The 27,934-nt window shown below is 41.6% G+C and overlaps 1 protein-coding gene across 4 annotated transcripts in view; it reads left to right on the top strand.

The window, feature by feature from the left end:
* Nucleotides 1–27,193, top strand: part of Opa1 (OPA1 mitochondrial dynamin like GTPase) — a 75,859-nt gene extending 48,666 nt beyond the window's left edge. For all 4 annotated transcript variants that reach the window (XM_059276810.1, XM_059276808.1, XM_059276811.1 and 1 more), the window contains 6 exons: nucleotides 1,375–1,515; nucleotides 4,287–4,403; nucleotides 5,098–5,191; nucleotides 5,589–5,699; nucleotides 26,037–26,111; nucleotides 27,074–27,193. In XM_059276810.1, coding sequence (XP_059132793.1) covers nucleotides 1,375–1,515; nucleotides 4,287–4,403; nucleotides 5,098–5,191; nucleotides 5,589–5,699; nucleotides 26,037–26,101 — 528 coding nt within the window. In that variant the 3' untranslated portion in view covers nucleotides 26,102–26,111; nucleotides 27,074–27,193. The remainder of the gene's footprint in view (nucleotides 1–1,374; nucleotides 1,516–4,286; nucleotides 4,404–5,097; nucleotides 5,192–5,588; nucleotides 5,700–26,036; nucleotides 26,112–27,073) is intronic.
* Nucleotides 27,194–27,934: the final 741 nt, after the last annotated feature.

Below are 27,934 nucleotides of genomic sequence, written 5' to 3'. Positions count from 1 at the left end.
AAAAAAAATGTGTGTCACTTCCACACTCACCCCTTTTCACTTAGTTTTTTGAGACAGGGTTTCTCTGTGTAGCTTTGGAGCCTGTCCTGGATCTCATTCTGTAGACCAGGCTGGCCTCGAACTCACAGAGATCTGCCTGCCTCTACCTCCCGAGTGCTGGGATTAAAGGCGTGCGCCACCACAGCTTCTTTTCCTATCAGTCTCATCCTTCAGTTCTTAAAGGGAAGTGCATAAATAGAATATCGAATCAAAATAATGTAAATGATGAAATAATAAGAAAAGGAGGTGGTATCTAGTCCACTTGCTGTTGTTTCCTGTGTTCCCTGAATCTACTTAATTAGCAAAAAGGATGCTAAATGGAAAAATTCAGAGGTAAAGAGGATAAAGCACTCCCGAAGAGCATAACCTTATTCCCATGTTTTTCTTTACATTTTAGATAAAGTTAGTGAGGTACATGATCAGTACCCTGATTTTTCCCATGCCCTCACTCCTTGTTTCCTGATGGATAAGTGAGTTGACCCTAAATCCGCCGCACATGTGTTTGCCACACAGATGGGCTGAGAAAAGGTCTGTCCAAAAGACCTTGTGAGGCTCTCCATCAGAGCTCTCTGGAAGAGACATGGAGTAGAAGCAGCTGGTATATGGCAGCCAAACTCAGCATAGGGTTAGAAGCCTCCAGAGCAATCAGTGACAAGTACTTTGCTTGGCAACTCCTGGTAAATAGACTAACCAAACAGAGAGACAGCTCCTGCTCACAAGTTGTTTTTCTCCAGAATCCATTTAAGAGAAGTAACAAATGCGTTTAAGGTCATTGCAAAGGATCTGTACCCCTAGAAGAGGAATCTGGGAGCCCTTCCTAGATGAGCCTTCACCCCTGTGCCAAGCCCAGGCTTGGGGCAGCACATGTAAGATTGAGGCTGACAGTTTAGATACGGGGAAAGACACCAGAGTCACCTGGGAGGTGTCCATGTGCCAGGCTTGCTTTTTCCTTTAACATAGCGACTGACTGGAGTTCTCTCCCCTAATCTTTCTATCCGTCCACTCCCAGTTGAAAGCTGCTCATGTGTCCCTCTTACCTAGAAGATACAGTGAGGACCGTATTTCAGGAGAGGCAGAAGGTATCCCCAGGTCAGTTTAGAACGCTGTGTACAGTTCCTTCTGCCTTCATGAGTGACAGGGCTTAGCAAGGAAAGAAACGTAAGGTCTTCCTTTGTTAAAGATGAGAAACCAGGGGGCCGGGGAGGTCGCTCAGTGGTTAAGAGTGCTTGCTACTCCTCCAGAGTTCCGTTCCCAGAGTCCATGTCCTTCTTCTGGCCTCTGTTTTCACACGTGCCAAGCCTGAACTGTCTAAACAGCCTTCTTTTAACTTTAAAGGGTGTTCACAATGAAACCAAGAATGAATTGGAGAAGATGCTGAAGTGTAATGAGGAGCACCCAGCTTATCTTGCAAGCGATGAGATTACCACAGTCCGGAAGAACCTGGAATCTCGAGGAGTCGAAGTAGATCCAAGTTTGGTAAGAAATACCATACAGGAGTTGGGGATTAGCTCAGTGGTAGGTTGCTTGCCTAGCAAGCACAAGGCCCTGGGTTCAGTCCTCAGCTCTTGGGGAAAAAACAAAACCACCACTGACAGCCAGCTGTGGTGACGGATGCAATCCTTGGAATGTGGAGGCAGGAGTTCAAGGTCATCCTCTGCTACAACAAAGTGAGGCTGAGATAGCCCAGACTACAAGAGACTGTCTTGGAAAAAGAAAGAGGGTAGAGTGTGCTTCTCAATCAATGTTCCCTACAGTACAGTATTCCTTCCTCTAATGAGCTGTCTAAAGATCTAAGGGTCGAATTCTACTGTGATCATGTGCACATTTGCTGGTATAATTACAGTCATTTTGATTATATGAGGAAAAGCAATTTTTATTTCAGTTTGCTTCTTGAAGGGTAACTCGAAAAATTAAGATTTAGAAAATTAGGTTTACATGGCTCATTATAGCAATTCCTACAAAAGGGATAAAAGCACCCAGACCTTGTCTCCGCTCTGTTTTATAGTTTTAGAGTACAACAACTGCCTTTTGTCTGAATATGGCCCGCTTGTACAGACAGATGTCTGTGTGCGTGTGTCGGGGGAGTGTAGTTGTAATGGTTTTGGTAAGGGTTGTTTGTTGTTTTAGACAGGGTCTCACTATATAGCCTTGGCTGACCTGGAACTCACTTTGTAGGCCAGGCTAGCCACAAAGTTACAAAGACCCACTTGCCTCAGCCTCCCAAGTGCTGTGCCAGGATTAAATGGGGGCATGCTACCATTCCCAGCAACATAGGTGATGTTTATAGTGTTTACAGTCAATGTAGCTCAATTAGATATAAGTAGATTGGGGGGGGGGCATGCATTTTAATTTTTTATTGAGTTTGATAAGACCTTTGGATCCAATCTCATTCTCCGATTTCTGATAAGAGAACAAAGACAGTATACACTACACATTTGGCCATCTTTGTTCTTAGCTTCATGATACTTACTTTGCAGCACAATTTTAAAACAATTACTGGGTCTATGTTTCCTGCTGCTTGGAAGTTAGAATGTAGGGCCTGAAAACCTTTAAAGGTTAGCTTAGGGGCTGGAGAGGGGGCTCCAGCAGTTAAGAGCACTTGTTCTCACAGGTGGCCTGGGTCTGGTTCCCATCCCCCAGGTGCTCGCCATCTAAACCCCTAACTCCAGTTCCAGGGGATCTGATAGCCTCTTGAGGCACTGCACCCGTGTGGTGCTCTGACAGACATGGCAGCAGAGCACCCAGGAAAACCCAGTGAGAAAATCGACCTAGTGAGGAAAACAGCCTGAAAACCTTCCAAGCACGTGACTACTTCTACATACCGCCTGCTTTTATGTTTCTGTGCGTACTTTAAGTTCTGCCTGAGGTCAGAACAGCAAAACTGGGAAGAACCTAAATGCTTAAGCTGCTGTACATGTAACATTTTCTATAAACTGAGATGAAACTTCTAGTTGGGTGCATATCCAACTTGTCTACGTGATCCTAACTCTCATTAATAAAATGCCGGTCAGCCGTGCGTGATGAGTTCAAGGCCAGCCTGGTCTACAGAGCAAGTTCCAGGACAGCCAGGGCTACACAGAGAAACCCTGTCTCAAAAAAGAAAAAGGGGGGGAGGGGGACACACAAAGGCCATGCATATTGAGCATCCCCTAATTCAAAGGGGGAAAATAAAATGCTCCAAAACCTGAAACTTTTTCCACTTCAACTTGATATCACAAGAAAATTCTTCATGGGACTGGTTGTATTTAAAATCCAGGCACACTATTGTAGTGCATAAAATTACTTTTAGACTATGTGTGTAAGGTATATATAAAGCAGAAGTGAATTTTGTGTTTAGACCTTTATCCCACCTCCACGGTGTATCTGTAAATATTACAAAAAACCATTCCACCCGAAAATCCCATCTGCAAACAGGTCTGTCCCATGTATGTTGGTCAGGGATACTCAAGCTTTGTGTGCTGTGGTACTTTTAATTTTATGACATGTAAGTTAATGCAGTAGGGATTGTCTCTTGGAAGTAGAGTGGAACAAGTTGCTACTTTCTGCAGGCAAGAACATCTGAGTTTTTCTTCTAGTGATACTTTGTTTAGTCCAGTCTCTAAGGCTGCCATAACGGCCAAGAATATGGGCTGTCAGGAGATGTGGATCCTCATGGAGTTCCACTGTATTACTAGTACTACTCCCTTAGTAATTGGTAATTCGAGTCTCAATTTCTTCATCTGTCCAATGGGATCGGTACTTGTTCTGCCTACTAGCATTGTGATTGTTACTAGATGTGCTGAGCATTCAATACTCAACAGACCACGGTGCCACGTGGTGGGGAGGGGCACTTGTGGTGACAGTGTGGCAATAGAAAGGATTGCTTTCTGGCTGTTGACATTGGTGGGCGTGGTCTGAGACCAGCTCCCAGCGCCTAACGTGGTCCTTAGACCAGGCTTTCAAACTCCTCTTGCCTGGGTTTTCCCACTGCTGGCTGTGGAAAGATCGTCCCTTACCAGCCTATTCTACAATGATTGTGTAACTGTAGCCACCATGCCTGCTTAGAACTTCGTAGATTTGAAAGTGTGCAAACTCGTAAATCTGATATCTGACTTGAAAAATGATGTAAGTGGATTAAAAAGTGTGCTAGAATAAGAACGTTGCTATGGCTTTCAATTAACTTTTAAAAGTAAAGTTTGTATATAACTAACTACTCAGTGGTCAACAACATCTATCATAACACTTTGGTTTTTCTTTTCTCATTTTAGATTAAGGATACTTGGCATCAAGTTTATAGAAGACATTTCTTAAAAACAGCTCTAAATCATTGTAACCTTTGTCGAAGAGGGTTTTATTACTACCAGAGGCATTTTATAGATTCTGAGGTGAGGTTTCACAAAGCATAAGAAGTCACTTTAGCTCCTGTGTGTTGTTGAAAGAAAGTAAAAAGTGAACTTCGGCTTTCCTGTTCACTTGAAGTCCTTGAGCATCTGGAGAAAAGAATGTGTGACTTACAAAGTGTGCCTTTTCAGAGATTTGCCAGTTTAGGAATAACTGACTTCCACGTGTATCATCAGGGGCAAGGGAAAGGGGGCAGTCATGTGTACCCCAGAGTGATTTGAAGCATTTTTATGTTTTTCTATAAGGGGAGGATGTGTGTAGAGCATAGCCAACCACATGTGTGGTGGGAGCCATATAGCAAAACTACTTTATTATGTATTTTTTATGTGTCATAATTCTTTTCTCACATCACTGGACTCTTGAACTAGTTCTTGTAATGGACATAGCTCTCACACCTTTTAAAGTAACCCCTAGGTGGCAGCAGACTGATGCCTTTCGAGCACTTTCTTACAAACAGAAGTTCTTTAAAATAGCCCTTGCAGAAGCTCTGCTAATCTGTGTTGTTATTAAATTGAAGCTTCTAAGTGTTTTTCTGGTTTATTTCAGCTTAAAGGAAACATGTATGTATTATTAGATAAGCACTGATATTTTTACTAAAGCTTAGGAAGTACGTTCTATGTGTTTAGTAAAGGCTTTGTTTTTAACTTTGCATCTGATCTTAACTGTTTACTACTTCAGCTGGAATGCAATGATGTGGTCCTGTTCTGGCGAATACAGCGTATGCTGGCTATCACTGCCAATACATTAAGACAGCAGCTTACAAACACTGAAGGTAAGGTAATTCCTAAAACACAGATTGAATTAGAAACCTCAGAATCGTAATTTGCTTTAAAATATTAATAAAAAAGAAATTACAATTAGAAAATGGTAGGGATAAGAGATGCTATTTATGTATTTCCATTAGATAAAAATTATGATAAAGAGAGTGGCGTCCTGAGCATTGCTCTGTGTTTTTGGAGTCTGTGTGTCTGTTAAGTGCTATGGCTTAAGAACATGTGGTCCTCAGAATATGGGTCAGGTTTGTGCTGACAAATGCACTAGGAAGTGAGAAATGTGAGTTCCAGTGTAGAGCTAACATGGCGATACAGAGTTTTCACTATATGCGGGATTTTTCATTCTGTGCACTCATAAAAACAGTGCTCTTCTGGGTTTTTATTTGCTTTGAACAGTTAGGCGACTAGAGAAAAACGTTAAAGAGGTATTAGAAGACTTTGCTGAAGACGGGGAGAAGAAGATTAAATTGCTAACCGGCAAACGGGTTCAGCTGGCTGAAGACCTCAGTAAGTACTTCCTTCCTCCCACCCCTGCTTCCTAATCCCAAGCTTGAAAAAAGTTACAGCTCCCTAGGAAGAACTTGTTTTCTTCTGAAGTGCTAAAATACGACATTGACCTGAAATCTTATCACTTCCAAATACTTGAACGTGTTTCCTAGGAATAAAGATTTTTCTCCTAGCAAGTCCCAAAGTCAGAGCGTCACTGTATCTAATCCTTAGACTCATTCATCTCTTACTCAGTATTGTCCTGCCATACCACAGTGTTCCAGGCTCATTCATTCTTTCTTTTAAAGAATGGTATTTAGGAATCAAGGTCTGAGAACTAGATACGCTTGTTATGTGAGTTCCCAGACCTTCTCAGTAGAAAGGTGTGTGTGTGTGTACGTGTGTGCTCACGGGTATGTGTGTACGCACAGATGCACACACACACATACCCACTCCTAACTGTGTGTGTCTATCAAAGACTGAAGTGAATGCTGATGCTTCCAAGTTGTATCCAATCCTATCAGGTTTGTTCTTTCTTGGCTATGCTCTTTCCCATACTTGTAACTCCTGACAGGGAGAAACCAGCTTCTAGACTCCTTAGCATAGTTATTATTTTGATCAGTCCTCGTGATGTACAACCAAACTTTTTGCTTCCCGCTTCCTCACAAAAACAGTCTTTTCATCCAGCGTGGACTCTTGGCCGTCCTTTGCCAGATCACCACCACAATGCCTCACACCCTGTGCCGATGCACTTTTTACCGTGCAGGCTGGGACATCCTGTTAGAGACTGCTCTTCCTCAGGGAGTTCTCTCACCCAGCTCGTGCTCTGACCTTTGTGTCCAGAACTCCCCATCTTGTCTTTCCCAGCTCTCTCTTCCCTCCCCATCTCCTGTTGTCCTCTCCCTGAAGCCAGAGCAGGCTTTGTCCTGCTTGTAGTCCAGCACCCTGCGTCAGGGTACCACACACAGATCTGCATCGTGGGGCCAGGCTGCCAACATCCTATTAGCCCCGGTTGGACATGCATCTATATCATCCCGCCCACAACCTTGCTTGTTTGAAGCATGGTTGGTTCTTAAAGGCTGATTAGTTCCTAGCATGAAGACTTGCATGGATTTTTGAGAGCCCGCGGTGATCAGAGAAGCATTAACATCATATACAACTGTTGGTAGTCAGGGCTCGGTCAGAGTCTACCTTATATTCCTAAGTGCCCCTTCTCTGAGCTTATGAAACTGTTTCCTTTCAGAGTGTACTTAACTCTGTATGCTCTCTGGCGTGAAAGAACACCAACACTGAATGGGAAGAAGCTTTTCAAGTTTGGGAACAGTGTGTAAGCTGAGTCTAGTTCTGCGGTCAGTCACGAACATGTCAGGAAGCAGGCAAGGTTTTCGGATTTGTGCCCTACTGCAGCACCACGCTCCCTTTCTCGTCTGCACCACCTCATCCTGGTTTCTCTTTCTGCTGTTGAGCTCCCACTGCTTTCCCTGGGCACTCTTTGCTTTCTTCTCTCTTTATTCTTTAAATGTATCTCATTTATTTCCATGCGTTCCTGTTTGTGCTATGCAGAAGCCCCGTGTGCAAGCTGATCCGCTCTTTCTGTGTCGTACATAGGGTCCTCAGAGCCCCTCCTTTACTGTAAGATGCCTGTTGTGATTCATAGGGAAGTCCATCCAGCGAGCGTTTGGAAGTCCCTGACTCATAATCCCATGCTGTCCGTACTGTTACAGGAAAAGGCTTGTCCTTGTCACAGTGTGTACAATTCTGTGTCCTGCAGGACATAGCTATTAGACTGTGACTTACTTCAGTGAGTTTTACCAGCTTCTACATTTTTAAGTGACAGAAAAGTAATGTGCGTTTTCATGACTTGTAATAGAGCCTGTACAGTTACCCATTACTCTCCAGTTGTAATTTGATTATTTAAAGAAAGTACACTAGTAAGTAACTCAGATCTGTGCTCTGTCAAGCTAAGTTCCGTGTTCTGGTAGTTTTCCTAAGAAAGCAGTCATATGAAGTGATTTGTGTCTTGCGTGCAAATAGAGTTATGGTGTTAATGTTCCAAATAATGTTCTTAAAAGCAGGGGTCTCACCCATGACTCAGCTTCATCAGTCACACTAAGGGAGATGAGCCATGACTACCCTGTAGTTCTGAAAGCACCTTTTCCTCCCTGTTGCTCTTCGGTCTGAGGATTGGGAATATAGTCGTAGATGCTTCCAGCCAGACTGCTTGCTCTCTAGGTTTATTAGTCACAGCTGTATTGTAGCGAACAAGGTATCTAGTATCACATATGCATTCAAGATATAGTATGGGGCAGTCGAGATTTAACTCTAAGTTCAAAATTGTAAAGAACGGTGTCACATAGAATTGACTAAAATGTTGGTGACATTCATGTTTTGCCAGTCGTAAATTTACCTGTCCTTCGATCATCACTCTGGATACTCACCAACTTATGGTTCGCTAAAGTGCATTTGTAAGTAGTGCAGCATTCTCTCTCACCAAAAGTAAAGCAGGGAAACTACAGTTAGGAGAACGAAGAAATGGGAATAAAGCCCACTCCTTGTGGGAGGAGGCTTGTTGAGAGAAGCCAAGACTTTGGACACACAGTGGTTTCCATAGCTGGAGCGTGGGAAGGACAGGATGAGCCTGGACCACTTTGGAGTAAGAAGTAAGGATGTGTTTGAAGTGTGGTGTGTCTGTGTCATGTGACACAGGCACTGTTTGATCTGCAGCTGGCTAGACCTCAGGATATTGAAATAGTGACAGATTGTAGCTTATTGAGTGAAACACAGATCCATGAGTTGGGAATTATATTGGGAGGGAATGCAAGTAGTGATGAAGAATAGAATATTCTCAAAATATCTCAATAGAAAATACCTATTCAGGGACTGGAGAGATGGCTCAGTGGTTAAGAGCACTGACTGCTCTTCCAGAGGTCCTGAGTTCAATTCCCAGCACCGACATGGCAGCTCACAACTGTCTGTAACTATAAGATCTGACACCCTGACCCAGACATGTGAACAGGCAGAACACCAATGCACACAAAATAAAAATAAATAAATTATTTTTAAAAAAGAAAAGAAAATACCTATTCAAAAGTTGTTTCCAAAGAAAATAGCTATTAATTTTTAAAGTGAAAAGTAACTGTCATGGAAAAACTGAGCAGTCACCACGTGAATCGTATGGTCAAATCAAAATCCTAAGACACCGTATGGACTGGCCACTGAGAAGAGGCCATTCTTCCTACAGACATATTACTTTAGTGTGACGGGGCATCAGACAAAGCCAAGGTAAAGAGTCCTCTGCAGAACGAGTACCTGGCCTGCAATTGTTAATGCATCAGAGACTAGACAAGACTACAGAAGTAGTCTACACTGAGAGCAGCCCGAGGACCTAAAATACCGAGTCTGTTCCAAGGGCATCAGCAGGCAGGCAGAGAGTCAGCTGGTGTTTCTTAGAAGTACTACATCCACGTTGGTTTCTAAGGCTTCATTATTCAGTTGTGGTCATTTAAGGAAAGGCACTGGCTTCCAGCTAGTTTACAGCAACATTTAGATGTGAAGAAGCCTAGTAACAATAACTGTAACTGTTTCTGGAGAGATATAAGCAGTTTGTAGTGTTGTTACAGCCTTTCTGTGAGCCGGGTGGTTTTTTGATAAAACAGGAAAAGAAAGTTTGTTTCTAGCTAAAGATCAGTGTCGTGTGAAAATACATTACAGAAAGTGAGACTCACAGACATAATCTGTGAAGATGTCAATAGACTGAATACCTCATGGACCATTGAGTGAGATACACAGCTTGTCTTCCTACCTCAATTCTTATTCACGGTATCTCTCCACAGTGTATAAACAGCCCACTATGACCTTCATGAGAACCTTGATTCTGTAGTAAAAGGTCAACAGATTGTTATAGTGTCTAAATGCAGTACTGACTATGAAGGTAGCTATTTGGATTACCTATGAAATTTTTAGCAGTATGCCCCATCTATTAAAATGGAGAGTTCTGTTAAAATACCTTCTATGGCATGACAAAAGTTGTCCCTCCTGTAACGTTGGATTTTATGATTGTCACCATATAAAATAAGAGTGCTTACATTCTGAGATTTGTTGATTCTGTTTTCCCACCTTGAAAACTGAATATCTGGGCAATAGTAACAGTGGGAAAGTTTCATCAGTACGGGGTGAAGTTCTTTTACTTAACTCCTGTCCACTAAAACCCAAGTTATACTTTGTTGGTTTTTGGTTTGGTTTGGATTGTTTTGTTGTTGTTTGTTTGTTTGTCTTTTTGAGACAGGGTTTCTCTGTGTAGCCCTGGCTGTCCTGGATCTCGCTCTGTAGACCAGACTGGCCTCGAACTCACAGAGATTCGCCTGCCTCTGCCTCCCAGTGCTGGGATTAAAGGCATGCGCCATCACTACCATGCTGTAAGTTATTCTTTTGATTCCTTTTGTATGCAGAGTCAGCAAAGAATTAAAGGGATATTTGCAGTCATTTAGACAGCTTGTTCCTAGAAAGGATTCTTTTCCTGTTTATGTTGTAAACTTTCTGGCTCTCTAATAAAACACGAAGTTAGTTGTTGATGGATATGAGCTGATATTTGTGCACTTGTCTTAGGCCAGAAAACTGCTTTCTGTAAGTTCTCACTGGGGTCTCCACTGCAGCCTTTTGAAGTAGCTGTTTTTTTCATTTTACAGATTAAAAATGGAGACTTAGAAACACATACTGTCTGATCCCAGATTTTTTAATTTATTACAGCTTTGGAAAATGTGTGTGTGTGTGTGTGTGTGTGTGTGTGTGTGTGTGTACGTGTGTGTGTGTACGTGTGTACTCTTTGTATTGGGATGTGTACATAGTAGTTTGTCCTCCATCCTTCCTGCCATGTAAGAAGCTTTGGAGCTAAGGCTTTCACTCTGAAAACATTTGGCTAAAGAAACACCAACATGCATCTTATATGACGTGTAAACTGTCTCCAGACTGCCAGATCCCACTATAATCAGAGTTGCCCAAAACCTAGATGCTACCCCTGTGCTGGTCTCAAACTCGCTATGTATCTAGAATGACTTTGAACTTCATGCACAACTTGCGATTTGCTCTCACCTTCTGATTAAGGGTTCCAGTGCTTATCAAACTCTCCCAACTGAACCACAGCCCCAGGCCCTATACTAAGAGCTCTTCAGTGTGCTTGTGTCCATACCTGAGCTAGGAGATATACCAACCCTTTAAACTTTAACTGGCTGTCATTCTAACTTCATGGTTTTTGTTGAACAGGATTGAGAGTGTTGAAATGTTCTCCACCAAGTTTCTGTGCATTCCTTCTCATTTACCACTATAAATATAAAATAAAAATATATATGGAATATAAAAACAATAATGAACTCTGGCTGTCATTGTGCAGACTTATTGTAATACTATAGTTGAATGACCTTCCTGTTAAAAGCAGTAAAATCAAAGTGGCTGTTAATTTAGAATTTTGCAATATCCCCTCTCCCCGCCCCCAGTTAATCTGCTCTGCTGACTGCCTCCATCCTACACGAGGTGGCAACAGCTGGCCTTTTTACCAGAGCTCAGAGGGATTAGAGAGCAGGAGAGCAGCAGCGTGCTCGGCCTCTTGCCTCTGTTGACTGTTCTTTATTGTTTGATGCCTGAGCATCTCCCAGACAGCAAGCAATTGTTACTGGAAACTTGGAGTTTGTTTCTCTTGGGCATATACAATGCTGTTCAGGCTCCTCTTTGTGTTTCTTCACATTCCCAGTCTCCTCTTATCCGCCATCCTGTGCTTTCTCTTGATAATTAGAAAAGAGCAAAGAGACAATCTTTGTGTCTTAGGCTATGTGACAGTCCCTGGTGATGCTAACACTTGGCCATAGAGACTGCAGACACAAGGGTTTGTCTCTGAATTACCAGGTATTTAACAACATAAGTCACGTTTGCTAGGAGAACTCTGTTCATGGTGGGTAATATTACTTAATGACAGAACACATGTATTTGTTCATTTTTTTTAAATTATGACAAAAAGAAAGCAACAGAATTACCTAAGACTTCATTTGTAAACCCAAGATCAGAAATTTATCAAAGCCGGCTAGGTGTACCAAGATGCTTTCAGTGACTCAAACACCATCCTAATTTATAGGATAACTATAAGAATTTCTTCATGTTTTGTTAAAGTCTGAATTAAAAAGCAGGTAGGACATAGCTAATAGAAGCATAGTTAGCTGGAATGTTTTTATTCTAGTATATCTAGAAAGGAAAAATGTCAGGTGTGCCTGAGATTTAGTTTCTGTTGATTGCTTTCTGTTTCTAATCTGGCTGGTGCCTGCTGCTGTCACAGATGAGATCAGTGGTCCTGAAAATGTGGGGGTCAACACCATCCGACAAGGGTTACTTTATTCTGAATGTGGACCCTAAGTGGCATGAAAGGAAAGTTCTCTGTGATCCTTCACCACCATCACTTACTTCCCCACCCCATGTATTCTGGAGAGTTCTTCTATTCACAGCAAGGCGATTTTCTCTTCATTAGTTGGCATAGTATGTGACTGTCACGAATTTAAGCCTTTGAGCTCCAGATGCGGTTGAATGTCTGTTTTCCTTCTGCAGACCTAACAAAGGAAGTCAGCTTTAACACATTTGAAAGAAGAGGATAGCATTGAGTTTTAGGTACCTAGCTCCAGAAAAGAAAAGGGCACTGGAGAGGTGGCTCTTCATTGCTCTTGCAAAGGCCCCAGGCTCAGTTCCCAGGACTCAGAGCAAGCAGCTCACAACTGCCTGTAACTCCAGCTCCAGGAGATCCAACACCCTCTTCTGGGCTCTGTAGGCAACAGACACACACTAAAATCAAAAGAAATAATCCTTTTAAAAAGACAGAGAAAGGCGAGGTCCAATCAGAATAATGGGGAAGAGCACGTGAGCAGTCAGGACTAGACCCCCCGGCCTCCTTTCTCTCTCAGCCCTCTTGCTGTTTCTTGGGCCCCAGTACAGTTTCATCTTTCCTTTCACTTTCTTTCTCACATCTTCTTCTAGGTCATTATCATTTGACCTAAACCAATATTTTTCCTCCTCCCTGTTTACTTGCCTTCCCTCGGTGATTAGAAGCATACTCAGCTACTGCCACAGTTGTCTAATTGAGCAGAAAGAATACCGCCTTCCCACTACATAACAGTAAGTCAGCCAAAAGAATCATTTCAAGAAAATATTCTTGGTCTCTTAGCATTGACCCACCCTAGCAGAATGATTTGGTTCATTTATGACTGCTGTAGCCTGTGTTATATATATCACACAGTCAGTGGATGCTTGATCACGATCTTAATACTGACTTTCATTAGCCCTTCTCTAGACTTCAAAGGGGGAGACTGGAGGTGCCAGAGACCTTTCTTCTCTGTCTCGCCAGAAGCTCCGGTTTCATCCCTTGCGAGCAGCTCACATTTGCTGTATTTACTCTGGTACCCACACCTCCCTTATTCCTTGTAGTCTGGCTCCACTGTGTGGAAACCACTGATTTATGGGCCCCCAGTGATTTCCTAATAGCCAGCCCATCAGGTTCACATACAAAAAAATTAATAATTTCTAACATTAAGAATTTAAGTTTATTGAAACACATTTTCTTTGGCATTCAAGTGTTTTGAAATGGTAATTTCTAGATATATGTATGTTTGTAAAAAGGAAAGATTAATACTTTTTACTACAGAATAAACATTTCTGTTTTATGTTACTGGTAACTCTTGAAACCATCTTTTCTGGATAAAAGTCTCTACTTTTGTAAGTTCTGCCATTGTGAGGTATTTCTCATACTAAGGTGAAATAGATCATCTGAGGGAAACAGTAAAGAATTATTTTTACCTGGAGTCTGCATGCGCGAGGCGGGCTCTGCTTTGTGTTCCAGCCAAAGACGGCTGGAGCTGACAAAGAGTAAAGTGACCCTGAGGAAGAGACCTCTGGTTTGAGAAGTAGTTATTTCCACACAGTTTCCGGGTGAGGCCTCCAGAGTGTGCTTTCCCGTTACTGATGAGGACATGCAGACGCAAACCAAGTCTTCAGATGAAAGTACACTTTTCATGGCCCAGTTCTTTTTTTTAGGTCACGATTGAGGAATAAATTGTTGTATAATTAAAAGGATATTTACTTTATATTGTATAGGCTGCTGTGTTCAACACTGTTATTAAATATCTCCTTTATTGCTTTAAGTGCAATTTTAAATTATAAATATTTTAAAATTATAATTTATAATTCATTATTATAAATGAGACTATGATTCTAAATGAGAATAAAAACAATGTTACTTTCAATAATCTATGAGTTGGGGATTTTTGTTTGTTTTGTTTTAAGACAGTCACTGTATAGCTCTGACTGTCCTGGAACTCAGAAATCGGCCTGCCTCTGTCCTCCAACCCTAAGTGATGAGATTAAAAGTGTGCATAACCACACCAACATACTTTATCACTTTAGGGCAGTGCTTCTCAACCTTCCTAATGCTGCGACCCTTGAATCTGGTTCCTCATGCTGTGGTGGCCCCAACCACCACATATGAAGTAACATTTCATTGTTACTTCATAATGGTAATTTTGCTACTATTATGAATCATAATGTAAATGTATTTGAGATAAAGGGTTTCCAAAGGGGCCACAACCCACAGGTTGAGAACCATTGCTTTAAAGGAAGTTCTATTTATATACTATTATGGAAGCCAGTATACACATTTAAAACTAGAAATTTGGGGTTTTTTTTCTCCCTTTCTAATAATGCTTACCATTTCCTTAATGAGCAATATTAGAATGAAATAATAAATTTAAAGTTGGGGTTAATCTTTTTCAAAATTTCTTTTAAAGATTTTTTTTTTTTTTTTGGCTTTTTTTTTGTTTTTGTTTTTGTTTTTTTTCGAGACAGGGTTTCCCTGTGTAGCTTTGCGCCTTTCCTGGAACTCACTCTGTAGACCAGGCTGGCCTCGAATTCACAGAGATCCACCTGCCTCTGCCTCCCGAGTGCTGGGATTAAAGGCGTGCGCCACCACCGCCGCCGCCGCCGCCGCCGCCACCGCCACCACCCAACTAAAGATTTTTTTTAATCATTTTATTTTATGTATATAAATGTTTTACCTGCAGTATGTAAGTGCAGTATATGCATGCCTCGTGCCTGAGTATATGCTGCCCTCTAGAAGGGCAGCCAGGGCTCTTAACCTCCGAGCCATTTCTTCAGCCCTACCTTTTCAAATTTTATGTTTTTGTGTGTTCTCTCCAATTCTAAAATGCAAAAAAAACAGAAGCTAGTAGTGGGAATGCAAATCTAATCACACTATAATCTGCTGACTTATGAAAGTACATAAAAAATAAAATTGAACAAGCCATGAACAGATACTGTGAAAAAGAGAGCTCTATGGGTTACAGACCCACTAGAGACGCCCTACACCAGGGTGTGGGAAATACACTGCTTACACACACACACACACACACACACACACACACACACACACACACCCCTTGGGTTTTTGAGACAAGGTCTCACTATGCAGTCTGGGCTGGCCTGGAATTCATAGAGATCCACCTACCTCTGCCTCTGAGTGCTAGGATGAAAGGCGTGCTCAGTGTAAAGCACAATTCTTGGAGTAGGTGAAGATGTCAGTTAAGGCCAAAAGATATAAAAAATATATGATATTTTACTATCATATATTTCTAAACTTTTCCTCCCAATGAATACAGTGCAAAATTCCCTTTAAAATTTCAGCATCTGAATTATCCTATCATGGGAATGATGAAATCTAGACATGATATGATATTTCTCCGGATAAGGTCTCCATGTAGTATTTATTACCAGGAGACATTGCATAGGCCTGTAGGAGAATGGCTTGCCTCCATTGTTGAAGTCAGTGTATTCTGTTTCCTGAGCCATCTGACTTGTCCTGTGGGAACGTATTGAAGTGTTGCTTTGAAGGGTCACTTTAGGGAGATTTTTCTTTCACTCTAACCTTCCATAGTCCATTTTAATTATTCCTTATACATCTCTTTGATCTGTTCCAGTTTAATATTTTGAATTGTAGAAGAAGGTTGCTATTTTTTACTTCACCTAAGTAAGTGAAATAAATTCTTGCCCCCTTTCTGGGACAGGAATTCAAGATTGTTTTGTTTCATTTTGTTTTTAATCTTTTATCTCCTCTTTTTTGCAAAACTTCTTACTCTGAGCTGTGTACACAGCTCTGTCTTTTTTTGTTTGGTTTGGTTTGGTTTGGTTTGGTTTGGTTTGGTTTGGTTTGGTTTGGTTTTTCGAGACAGGGTTTCTCTGTGTAGCTTTGCGCCTTTCCTGGAACTTACTTGGTAGCCCAGGCTGGCCTCGAACTCACAAAGATCCGCCTGCCTCTGCCTCCCAAGTGCTGGGATTAAAGGCATGCGCCACCACCGCCCGGCTCACAGCTCTGTCTTTAAACAGATCCAGCAGGTATACTACCAGAATTTAGGTTTTAATTTTTAAGTCTTCTTTTATTATTATCAGGAAAAGCTAGTACATATACATTATGAAAAATGCCCCAACCAGAGATTATTACCCTCACCATTGTAACTGAATAGGCTATGGAAGTGACCTTGGGCCGTTTCTAGAGCCGGTTTCTTGCAGGCTCTGGGTCAACCTGGAGTGCTCACACACCTTGATCTCGCTGTTAGAGCACTTGTATCCAGCTTCTCATCTGGCAGGTGGCTGCGGTGCACTTCCTTTTCTTTGTACAAACTTAGTTTTAAGTACTCATTCAGAGAACAAGCAGCATCGATAGATACAGCTAAAAGCTCTGGAGCAGGTACTTTATAGAGCCGTGGGATCCCGGGGCCATGTTGTAGCATACGGTGTACTAATGGTCACTCCTTGAGAGTCCTCTGCCTGTTCAGGACCCTGGCCTTCCTGCATGTGCTTGTGCCTTATCCTGTCTTCCTTCTCCAGGGATGCCCAACTTTCCATCTTATAATTAATGGACCGTCCCTTCCTTATAGACTAACCACTTTTTATCTTGATTCTCTTATTATCAGGGGGGGAAAAAAAAGTTTGCTGCCCTGCTTCTCTCGGGATCTACTTGTTTCTTCCTAATTTCATCTTTACTGAAATTTTTCCCATGGATTACTAAAATCAAGAGAAAGTGGTGACATACTCTATTCAGAAATAGAGAATTTTTCCACGTAACTGCATCATTTCTTATTTTGGATTCTATGTCCTGCTTCAAACTCACCTGTCCCTCATGCTTGTACAGTTCACAGACCATCTTTTAAAGTTGTGCAAGGCTTGAGAGGTGGTCCCCCCCATTGCTCATAGTTAGAAAGTGATGCTCATTGAATTAATAATTTAGCCATTTACATGAATGTTTATGACAAACCTGAGCTTCCTCTGTTAGTGCTGATACCTTTTTAGCATTGCTTGGTGATCCTGTTTGTCTTGAGTCTGGTTTCTGCTGGTGAGGACTGTCATACAACAGTTCCTGTAGTTTGGCTTCTTAGTTTGTATTGTTAATAAGTGTTTCAGAGCCTGTTTCTTAGTGAAACAAAGCGTCCAAAATCTAGAGTCTGTGCCAGTGGGGGTAGCGCATGTCTTTAATCTCAGGACTCAGGAGACAGAGGCAGGTGGATCTCTGAGTTTGAGGCCAGCCTGGGCTACAGAGTGAGTCCCAGGACAGCTAGGACTGTTTCACAGAGAAACCCTGTCTCAAAAAACAAAAACAAACAAAGGAATCTAGACGTGGATATTCCCTGTGCGCGCGCACACACCCCTGTTATTTTTTAATTAAAATATGAATTGTTTTTTTAAGAAAAGAATCCAGAATTTGGGGCTAGAGAGATGGCTTAGTGGTGAAGAATATGTACTGCTCTTAGGGAGGACCTGAGCTTGATTCCACCACCCACGTCAGGCAGCTGAGAAAAAGAAAGTGTAATTAAAATTTGAGGATGACTTCTAATTTACATAGTAGGTGACATCAATTCTGAATCACTGTGATCTGCCCGCCTCTTGCTCTTACTGCCCCAGTACAGGTCAGACACTTCTAATCCAAAGGCTGTAAGATCGGAAACTTGAGTGCTCACGTGATACTCTGTGACTCTCAGATTTGGACACGTTTTAGATTTTAGATGTTTAGATTTGGAGAATTCAACTAGAAAAGCAGAAATCTATATTTCTGGTCCCAAGCATTTCCAATTGGGAAAAGTCAACTTGTATTAGTAACTAGACCTCCTAGGCACGGTACTTCCAACAAGCCAGACAGGACTTTGCCTAATGGAGCATCGAATTTAAGAGCTATAACTTGTATTTCATTTTTCATTTCATCTCAGCATAAGCTTGACTAAAGCTTTCAATTCCTAAGTCAGAATTACACTCTCTGAGCTTATATTTGTTCTTCTACTCTTAAAATTACATTAATGAGCTGTTTGAGACTCGTTCCCGTGATTCATTTATCTGCTACAACTCCTTTTTCAAGCTTCGGTCCTGAAGGTCTTTTGACAAAGCAATATTTATAACAGTTTGACAGCAGGATGAGGAGCAACGTTTGTCTTTGGAACAGCTTGAAGAAAGACCCTCTCCAGGACCCGGTCATGCAGTTACAATCTTGGCCTCCTTTCTTATGCTGGGAACATGCACGCAGCAGCACCTCCCATGCATTTCCTTGTCCTATTGACTACCCATTCACTCCCCATCTGTTTTGCACTCTTAAAGGAACAGAGGGGCCTCTTCTTATAAATCTGTCTTTGCAAGTGATAAATGATGCCCTGGCTCTTTAAGGGCTGCCTGGGTGGTTTTTCTTTTCTTAAAATGTTTCAGCTTTCCTCTTAACAAAACTCAAAGTAAAATGTACTTTTAAAAATAAGAGAAAAGTAGAAAAGACAAACTATAACATTTTTAAAGTCATATTTTATTTGTTGGAACAGAATAATTTGCTGACTTTATCCATCTTCTCAAGTAATTGCCTAGGTCAGTATTTCTTTGAAATATGATATTAGATTTCCTACACTGGCAATACATGGGCAAATACAACGATTCATTTTGACAAAGTATATTTTAGCTATTAGAGGAAAAAAGAAAACAGTGTATCACTAATAAATTAGAATATCAAATAACTTTAAATTTTTGTTATCATAATGTGAACTGATATAATTTGAAATATTTTGTGTGCTGGACACAAAATAAAATGACTCACACTAGACAGTTATAACCTCATGATAGATTCTGTGGCCTTTACTAGAAAATGATGGTCATGAATGCCATAACAGCTTATTATTTGTTATTTCTGGTCCTGAAAGTAAGTTCTATAGATACTTCTAATGTTGGCTTTTCCAAGAATTGAGCATAGCAAAGCATGGTGGGGCATATATATATATATATGTATATATATATATATATATATATATATATATATATATATATATATATATATATATATATTCACACTACTCAAGAAGCTGAGGCACAAAGATTGCTAGTTCAAGACCAACTTGGGCTACATAGCCAAGCCTTTTTCAAAGAAGTTTTAAAATAAAAAGAAAAGAATTCAATGTAAATAATTTTTCCTTCCATAAAAAAGAATTCCCTAAGGGTTAAATGTGACAGATACTAACATTTCCACCATTGCCTGCAGAATGCTTTGAAATTATGATTTTAAAAGCATCAGCAACAGAAAAAGACCACATTTGGAATAGTATGTTGGACTGTGTGAGTCTCTGAATGTCTTCTACAAAGGTGGAACTTGATTAAGGCTGGTAACACTGCAGGTTCTTGCTTGACAAGGCCCTGTATACTCCCTAGACGTAAAGTGCCGGGGCCCAGTGGAAAGTAAGGCTGGATAACTGGTTCTCTGGCCACCAGACCACCACACAGCTTTAGCTCAGGAGAAGGATGGATGTATCTGCTACACACACCTGATAGAAATGTCTCTCCTCAGTCCTTTCAGAGTGGACCCTCGGTTTCTAGGGGTGGGGGTGGGGTAAGTCTCGGGTAGCCCAGGTTAACCTTGAATTTGTTCTGTAGCCCAAGGACAAAGGTGGCTGCACTTCCAGTCCCCTGTCTGCACCTCCCCCTGGTTTATGCAGTGTTGGGAACAGAACCCAGGGCTCCCTGCAGGTGAGGCAGCACTCTACCAGCTGAGCTGTGTCCCGGCCCTGGGTCTTCAGTGTTCCGTCCTCAGTGTGGGCCAGTAGTATAGCACTCCTGGGAGAAGGCACAATATTGCCCAAATACACAGTTTTTTAATTTGGATTAAATATAAAGATAAAATATATCTCAAGAAGTAAATGAATTTCCATCCCACATACAAGCTCTTTCATTGAGCAGCACAGCCTTTCAGTGAGTGTGATATAATCAAAAGTTAAGGTTTTACACCTACGGACACTGGCCACAACCTGAATGATACTATTCTCTGTTGTTGACTAAGACAGACCCATAATCATTCATAGGTAGCTGCGCTGAAATTAGTATTACCATCCATCTAGGAAGATTCCAGAGTCTAACAGCTATAAGACCTAAATGCAAGGCTGCTCTGTGGTCATGCCGAAGTCTTTTGGAGAATAGACTTCAAAACATTTAGAAATCATATGAATAGGTTCTATTATATCCACCAAAGGAGCCTGATAGGAGTGTTTACCTTGCCTTAAAGTGGTTTTTAAAAGTGCCAGGCAGTAGTGACGCACGCCTTTAATCACAGCACTCTGGAAGACAGAAGCAAGAGGATCTCTGAGTTCGAGGCCAGCCTAGTCTGCAGAGCAAGTTCCAGGACAGCCAAAGCTACACAGAGAGACCCTGTGGGAGGGGGTGAGGTTTAAGAAGGCTAGATTTGGAGCCAGGTGTGGTGGTATACACTTTTAATCCCAGCATTCAGGAGGAAGAAGCAGGTCCATCTCTGAGTTGGAGGCTAGCCTTATCTACATAGTGAGGTCCAGGACAAGGCTAGAGAGACCCTCTCTGGGCAAAAAAAAAGAAAAAGAAAAGAAAGCAAGCTAGATTTATCTATGAGTCACTATTGAGCTGTTTATGTATTAGCAATCATGGAGTTGCACTGTTCCTCTCAATCTTTCTTAAGGCAGCTTTGGGATATAAACTAGCACATTTATAATAGTACCCTTTAATGTTTGAATTAAGTTTTTGCTTTAGGCAAAACAGTAAGTGAATAAATAATCATAGGTATCAATTTTGACTATAGTTTTGACCATTTGGGTTCTGGCTTCCTTTCCCCTTCGTAAATTTGTTTCCCTGTTTCTCCATATGCTAGATTACTCGAGATCCTGAGTTTCTAAAGGGCATGTATATGGTACAGTTCTGCAGTAAACAGAAAACGTTTTCAGAAGCAGTGAGTGAGCTCCAAAGGTAGAAAGGTTCCAGGAATTCCCAGCCCTTCGTTGAACAGCCCTTTACTGAAGAACTTCACCCACAAGGTGTCCTAAAGGCTAGCCTGGAGTGCTTGTGCAGCCTCTGACGGGATAGCTGTTAGGTGGTTTGAATCTCTGGGTACATGGGTTACTTAAAGTGCATTGTGTTAGTTCCTCAGCTAATTTCTTCATGCTTTCTTTAAAGACATCAAACGACGTCTAAGGGTTGTTTCAGCGCAGTGTTTTGTGGGTGGCTCTTTGTTCGTGTTCTAAACTGATATTAGCCACTGAAGTGAACCCTCTCCCAGGTTAGGGCTTTTGGCAGTCAGTGTATTCAAAACCTAATTACAGATTAGTCTGTACTGGGGACTCTTAGAGCAAGTATCAGGAGACTCAGAAAGCTCTGAGAGGAGCAGTGCCATTTCATGTGGGGATAAAGAGACCTAAAATGTGAATGGGTGTCAAGTCATCTGAAGAGAAGAAAAAAGAAGGAGCGTCATTCACTGAGGCTGGCGGTTTATGAGTTGAGGATTATGGGAATATTCATGACTCAATCAAGATGCACAACGAATTGATGTTTGAGACGGCTCATCTTTTAAGTAAACATTGGGTAAATGGGAGCAAGTCTCCGAATTCACTCCATGTAGAACTGTGTAACAGAATAGTTAAGCCCTCCCTGAGGCCATTTCATTTATCAAAAAAGGCTACAGATTTTATAAGAATTCTCTATGTGAATATTTAATCCAAATATTTGAGAGAACCTGGAGTTTGCTTTACAACTGGCCGTGCTGATCTGTGCTCGGTTCTGATTTTTACCAAATGTATCCTATTTTACATAGAAGGCGGTACTCCAGTAGACTTGAGACAGTGCTGTTTGCTCTCTTGCTCCTCTGCTTCGGCGTGAAGCAGCAGACCTCCTGTGTGTTTCTAAATCAGAGGAAGGGGAGCGGGGCTCATCCTTAGCAGGGATGCCTACAGGACTGAAGGAGACATTTCAAAATGTCAAATTTGAAATCACTTCCAAAGAGTAGACATTCTTTTATTGAAAGTAAAAGAATAAATAAGCAAGGAATGCATTTTGTTTGGTTGGTTGATTTTTGGTTTGGTTTTGGGTTTAGTTTATTTGTTTCATTTTGGTTTGGTTTTGGGGTTTTGGATTTTTGAGGCAGGGTTTCTCTGTGTAGCCCTGGCTGTCCTGGAACTCACTCTATAGACCAGGTTGGCCCCGAACCTTATAGAGATCAGCCTGCCTCTACCTCCCAGTGCTGAGATTAAAGACTAAGGAGGAATCTCTTGGGGCTGGAGGAAAGCAGCTGAGCAGTTAAGAGCGGAGGACCCACAGAGAGCTCACAGCTGTACTTAGCAGCACCCGCACACACACACAGGGGAGAAAGACAGCTGAAGTTCTTTAGGGTGAGTGATGCTGGTGCTGATCGCTCTTTCTCCTGGTGTCAGCCGTCCCCTCTCCTCGTACCACCCACCTCCATTACTTCTCAAATGCTCTTTGGGGCATTCTTAAGGTGGTGTGGCAAGGCAATACCATGTCCTGACATTACAATTGTAAAACTGTTCATAAAAGCGTAACCTTTTAAGGGAAACTTAGAATTGTCTGTATTTTTGTGTTAAATAGTGCCATAACTTTCATTTAGGGAAAAAATATTGCTTACCTCTTTATTTTCTAAAAACTGGACTTCCCTTTAGACCTGACAGAATTAGACACCTTCCTCAGTGGGGCTCTGTCTCTTCATACAAGTAGCTCTTTGCTCTGACCTGTCTGCTGCGGGTGACACCGCTGTGCCATACACCTCCGGTCAGTCCGCTCCTCGGAGGATGGAGGCCGCTGGTGGGGCAGAGGTTGGCAAACTGACCCTGTGGCTGCCCACTTACACTCAGATCATGTATGGAATAAAATTGGATTATTCTTTCTGCATATGGCATGCCATTCCCAAATAGACTGCCCACCAGGGAGTGATCAGAGGCTGCCGAGGCTGGAAATGCCTTTGTGGGATTTCCCTGGTGTTATGCTTTTCAAGCTCGGCGGGGTTTTGGTGGGTTTTTCTTGTTTGTTTTGGTTTTTATGAAGACCGTGATCGTCTGCTCTAGAACTGCTGTGAGATAATTTGAAAAGCTTTTTTCTTCTACTCTTTTAAAGAATGATTTAGAGATCTGCATGTATATGAAACTCTGAAAAATACTCATTGTTTGTAAATCACCTGTTTTTAAACAACTAAATGAATCAGTTGTAAAACTAAGACTGTCTTCATTTGGAAAAACAAATACGTTTGCTAGTTTGGCTGCTGATTAAGAAAGGGAAGCTAGCCTTCCAGAAAAGTCAGATTGAAGTTCTAAGGGCCTGCACGGTGACTCAGGAAGTATTGTAGTTTGCTTCCCTGTTTCAGTGCTAAAACACTCTAAGCAAAAGCAACTTGGAGAGGAAAAGTTTGTTTGGCTTACACTTCCAGGTCACAGTCTATCATTGAGAGTCAAGCCGAGAGCCTGAAGTAGAAACCGTAGAGGACCAGAATGTTGCTCACTGGCTTGCCGTGTGGCTTACTCACTGGCTCATGCTCAGCTTGCTTTCTTATACAGCTCAGGCCTACCTAACTAGGGATGGTGCCACCCACAGTAGGCTGGGCCCTCCCACATCAATCATCAACCAAGAAATCTTCCACAAGCCAGTCTGACCAAGGCAATTCTTCAATTGAGGTTACCTCTTCCCATGTGACTCTAGGTTGTGTCCAGCTGGCAACCAAGACTAGCCATCACAAGTCTGCCCTTGTCAACTTGACACCCAGTCACATCCCTTTATGTCATACTTAATTTCAAAATTAAGACAGTAACAAGGTTATAATTCTACCTAACATGATGTAACTTTCCCACTTACAACCACACTTATGTTTTTCTTAAAATAGGTGGCAAAGTCACCTTGAGGAATGCTTAGTCTTTGAGTATCTCATAACAAATATGAAAAATAGATTGCTAACACTAATTGATATCTCAGATGATGTCGTAGTACACTTAACCACTGATATCATCTCCATTGATGTTCCAGCACATAGAGAGGAAGAAAGCACGAGTATCTACTTATATGCATGCATACATGCACAGTCCCTCCTAACAGAGTAGTGCAGAAGCATGAATGTCAGTTACCGTCTTCATTTTTGTGTCTGGTATTCATAACTACCCTCCTCTACTATTCATTCTTTATTTCCTCCACCCTCAGCAAGTACGTCAGCAGGGCTAATTCTTTCCCTGGAAAAATGACCAGTACCTTCATCCCTGAAGGGTCTGGGCCATTTGTCATCTGCTTGGACTGGGTTGTTGTAGTTTCCCATTGTTCTTACTCAGAGGACATGGTAACACCAATGTGTCCTAAAGGATCTCCTGTATCCCAGACATAATCTTCCTTACCTCCACTGTAGAGAAGCAGTCCTCTTCCCCAGCAGAAGTCCGGATCAATCAATCCTCCTAACACTATTATTCCTGTCTCAGCCTGTTGGCTTAGGGGCATCAGAAGCCCAGAATGGCCCAAGAGAAGACTGAGCTTTAGTTCAATGGAATGTTTGTTGTGTCTTCTGGCTAACTAAACACTCCTTAACAACACACACATGCACACGCACACAAAATTTAAAATTATAAGAGAGAGATTGGTATTGTCTTAGCTTCTCTGGTTCACTCATCTGTAGAAGGAGGAAATGCCACCCTTGCCTTAACTGTTATTAGATTGTCTCAGTGGTTTGATCAAAACAATAGAGCTTTCTTCTCCACATACTTTCTTACTCTTAATATAATACCAAGAATTAGAAATACTAGATTACAAAGCATCTGCAAACACCATTCTTTGTATGGGACTGTAGTAGCCGCCATTGGAGTTCTGCAGTGCTGTGGAAGGTGCAGAAGGACCGTCCTTCCTTTGACATTGGAGTTCTGCAGTGCTGTGGAAGGTGCAGAAGGACCGTCCTTCCTTCGGCTGGGCGCTCATCACCAGTGCACACTGCTAGTAAAATTTATATCTTCCAATACAGCTTGTTTAATCACGGAAGATATAAATGTTGACCATTAGAGATGCCTTGTATGATCTTTCCTCTGAGTAGAGAGTAGGATGCTTGCCAGACTCTCGTCTCGGTCACCAGCCTTGAACTAGTCGGCTCCCGTCAATTGGTAATTCCCACTGATATGTTATGTTGAAGGGATGGGAGCATTTCTCATACTGCCTAGTGTAACTATACTCTCAGACAGGAGGTCCATGACTGAATCAGCAGCAGTAGCATTCATATTAGTGGAAGAAGTGTACATTTCAGAGAGAAATTAAAGGTTGTGTGTGGAATCAATCTAATAAACAAAAAAATAAAAATTCAAATAAATACAAATCTACTTTCAGTGGTTCTTTATATTTCTTAACTTTTCACATTCACACCTAGAAAAGTATTTTCATATGTTAAAAATATTCCCCAGTTTCCTTTGCCTTTATTTCTTGGCATTTTGAAGTTATAAGTGAAGTATGCATCTCATCGTGGTGATGTTGCCTGACCTTCCTGGTAACGTCACGATACTTTTCAAAGGTCCTTTTCCAGATGAGGGACAGTTTTGTTCTCTCGCTGTCGTTGTTGAGATAGTAGGGTCTGACGGTGCAGCCCAGGCTGGTATTCTTTTCACAGTCAGCCTCCCACGTGCTGGGTAAGACATCAGCCACCATTTCTGCTTATTAATTCCTAAAAATAGCCTTATCGTTTTTTGATAGAGCTTGGAGGAATCTAAGAATGCAGTGAAGCAGTTCTGTGGGTAGGCGGACAGACGTTGTTCTGTGTAAGCATCTACAGCTTTATTAATAGTTTCCCAGCGGGTCTGCAAGTGTTCTCCTCCTCCTCCTCCACTTCCCAGAAGGGGCTGCTTGCTGCTCTTCTGACCACCTGGACGTGAACCACACGGGGTTTAGTGAGAATGAGTTTCTCCTCTTCCTCAAATAGTTCAAGAAGTTTTATAGACGATTTAATAATAAGTCTCTCCAATAATTTTTGCGGCCATTGAAAAGTAAATGTGTTTGTATTTATCTCCACAGAGAAAGTTAGAGAAATTCAAGAAAAACTTGATGCTTTCATTGAAGCTCTTCACCAGGAGAAGTAGACTGTACTACGTGAGTAACTCTGAGACTGGGGTGCACTAAATACAAAGCGTGTTTCGGAAGCTTCTCTTAATAATTCCTGGTTCTGCGTGACAGCATCCGGCTTGCTTCTCTGTGACAATCCTCTGTGAGCATGACTCTCGGGACCAGCTTCCTTTGTGTTGTGCCACACCTTTAAATCATTTGATTACCTTCTGGCTAAACTAAGTGTTCTCTAGAACCCATTTCGGACAGAACCAAGGTTAATGAAAATATTTTATAATGATGATTTTCTGACATGGGTGACTCCTTTTGTACATTGAAAAACTGACCTGCATTTGTCTTTGTCTTACCCTCGTGCTCACAGTAGGTAATTGATTCAACTTACAGAGCTTCTTTATCCATCTCATTGAAGCTCTTCACCAGGAGAACTAGACTGTATTCTCCCTTGTAATTTCCGCATGTGTGGCATACCTCAGAATAGTAGTTTTGCTTTTCTGTGCATTAGTTCCAATGTTTTAAGAAAGAATTCTAGGATTTGGGTGTGGCGACACACTCAGGAGGTAGAGACAGACACTTTTCTGTAAGTTCTAGGCCAGCCAGGGATACGTTAGAGAAGCCCTTCTCAAAAGAAGAAAAAGGAAGAAATGGATTCTGGGGCTGGCAAGATGGGTCAGCAGGTAAAGGAGCTTGCCACCAAGTCTGACAATCTGAGTTCAGTCCGCAGGACCCACAAGATAGAAGCCAAGAACTGACTCCTCTTGTCCTCTGGCTTTCACACATACACACACACACACACACACACACACACACACACACACACACAATAAATGTTAGGGGAAAAATTTGAAGAAAAAAATGAATTCTAGTGTACGTTTATTTACATAATATATTTTAATAAATCTAACAGATTTGAACAATTAAGCTGTGATAAAGTTAAGTCTTTTCATTTGTCTTGCCAAATCTGAATTTATCTAATGGATTTATTTTTACAGAATCCTGCTCATAATCACCTCTGCATACATTCGAAGAAGGAAAACTTCAGAGTCTTTGTCCTGCCTCCTTTCTCCTGTTCTACCTTTTCAATGCAAAATAAAGTCATAGGGTAAAAATAATGTACGTGTGTCACAGGCACTTCAACCCCAGAAGAACAGTAAAAATGGCGCCCACAGTCTATGTGCTTGTACTGATGTGACAGATTGGGAAAACATAATTGGCATGGCCGTTAGACTTACTCCTCAAAGATGAGGAGGTTATCTCTCGAGTCTTATTCACGGTGGCACCAATGGGATTCATTGTGGATGTCATCAGACATATAATGGTAGTTGCTTTGAAATAAAACTTACGGTAATTTTTTTAAAGACATAAATTGTGTATATGGTGACGGTTGCCTGCTAAGCCGTCATCTGTCTGCAGTGTTCTGTATCCAGGACTGTTTGACTGTAATAATTCAGTTTATGTGCACCACATGAAAGAAAGCTGGTTTGTAAAAGAACACTTCAGACAGGTTAACTTGTGTTGGATAGTTCAATGTGTATTCAGTGAGAGAAATATCAGCCTTCCATTGCCAGCTTAGAAAACTCGCCTTGGAAGCCGATAGCAGCAACTCACCTCGGTTGCTGATTTTACACTCTCTGTATCCATTTGTAATTAATTCTTGTTGATTATTGTGAGCTTCACATCAGGCTTTATGGTAATAGTAGGGGCTCTCCTGTTGACAGAGCCATTGAATTATGACCCAAGATGGAGAAGATTAAAGGTAATCAGTTGACCACTTTCATTTAGAGTGCTGTCAGATGTTTGAATCAGGCATCAGGGAAGGACTGCACCACGGCTTTCATATATTAGTTTAAATA

Source organism: Peromyscus eremicus, chromosome 12, assembly GCF_949786415.1.
Source record: "Peromyscus eremicus chromosome 12, PerEre_H2_v1, whole genome shotgun sequence".
Lineage (NCBI taxonomy): Eukaryota > Metazoa > Chordata > Mammalia > Rodentia > Cricetidae > Peromyscus > Peromyscus eremicus.
This window is presented reverse-complemented; position numbering and strand designations above follow the sequence as displayed.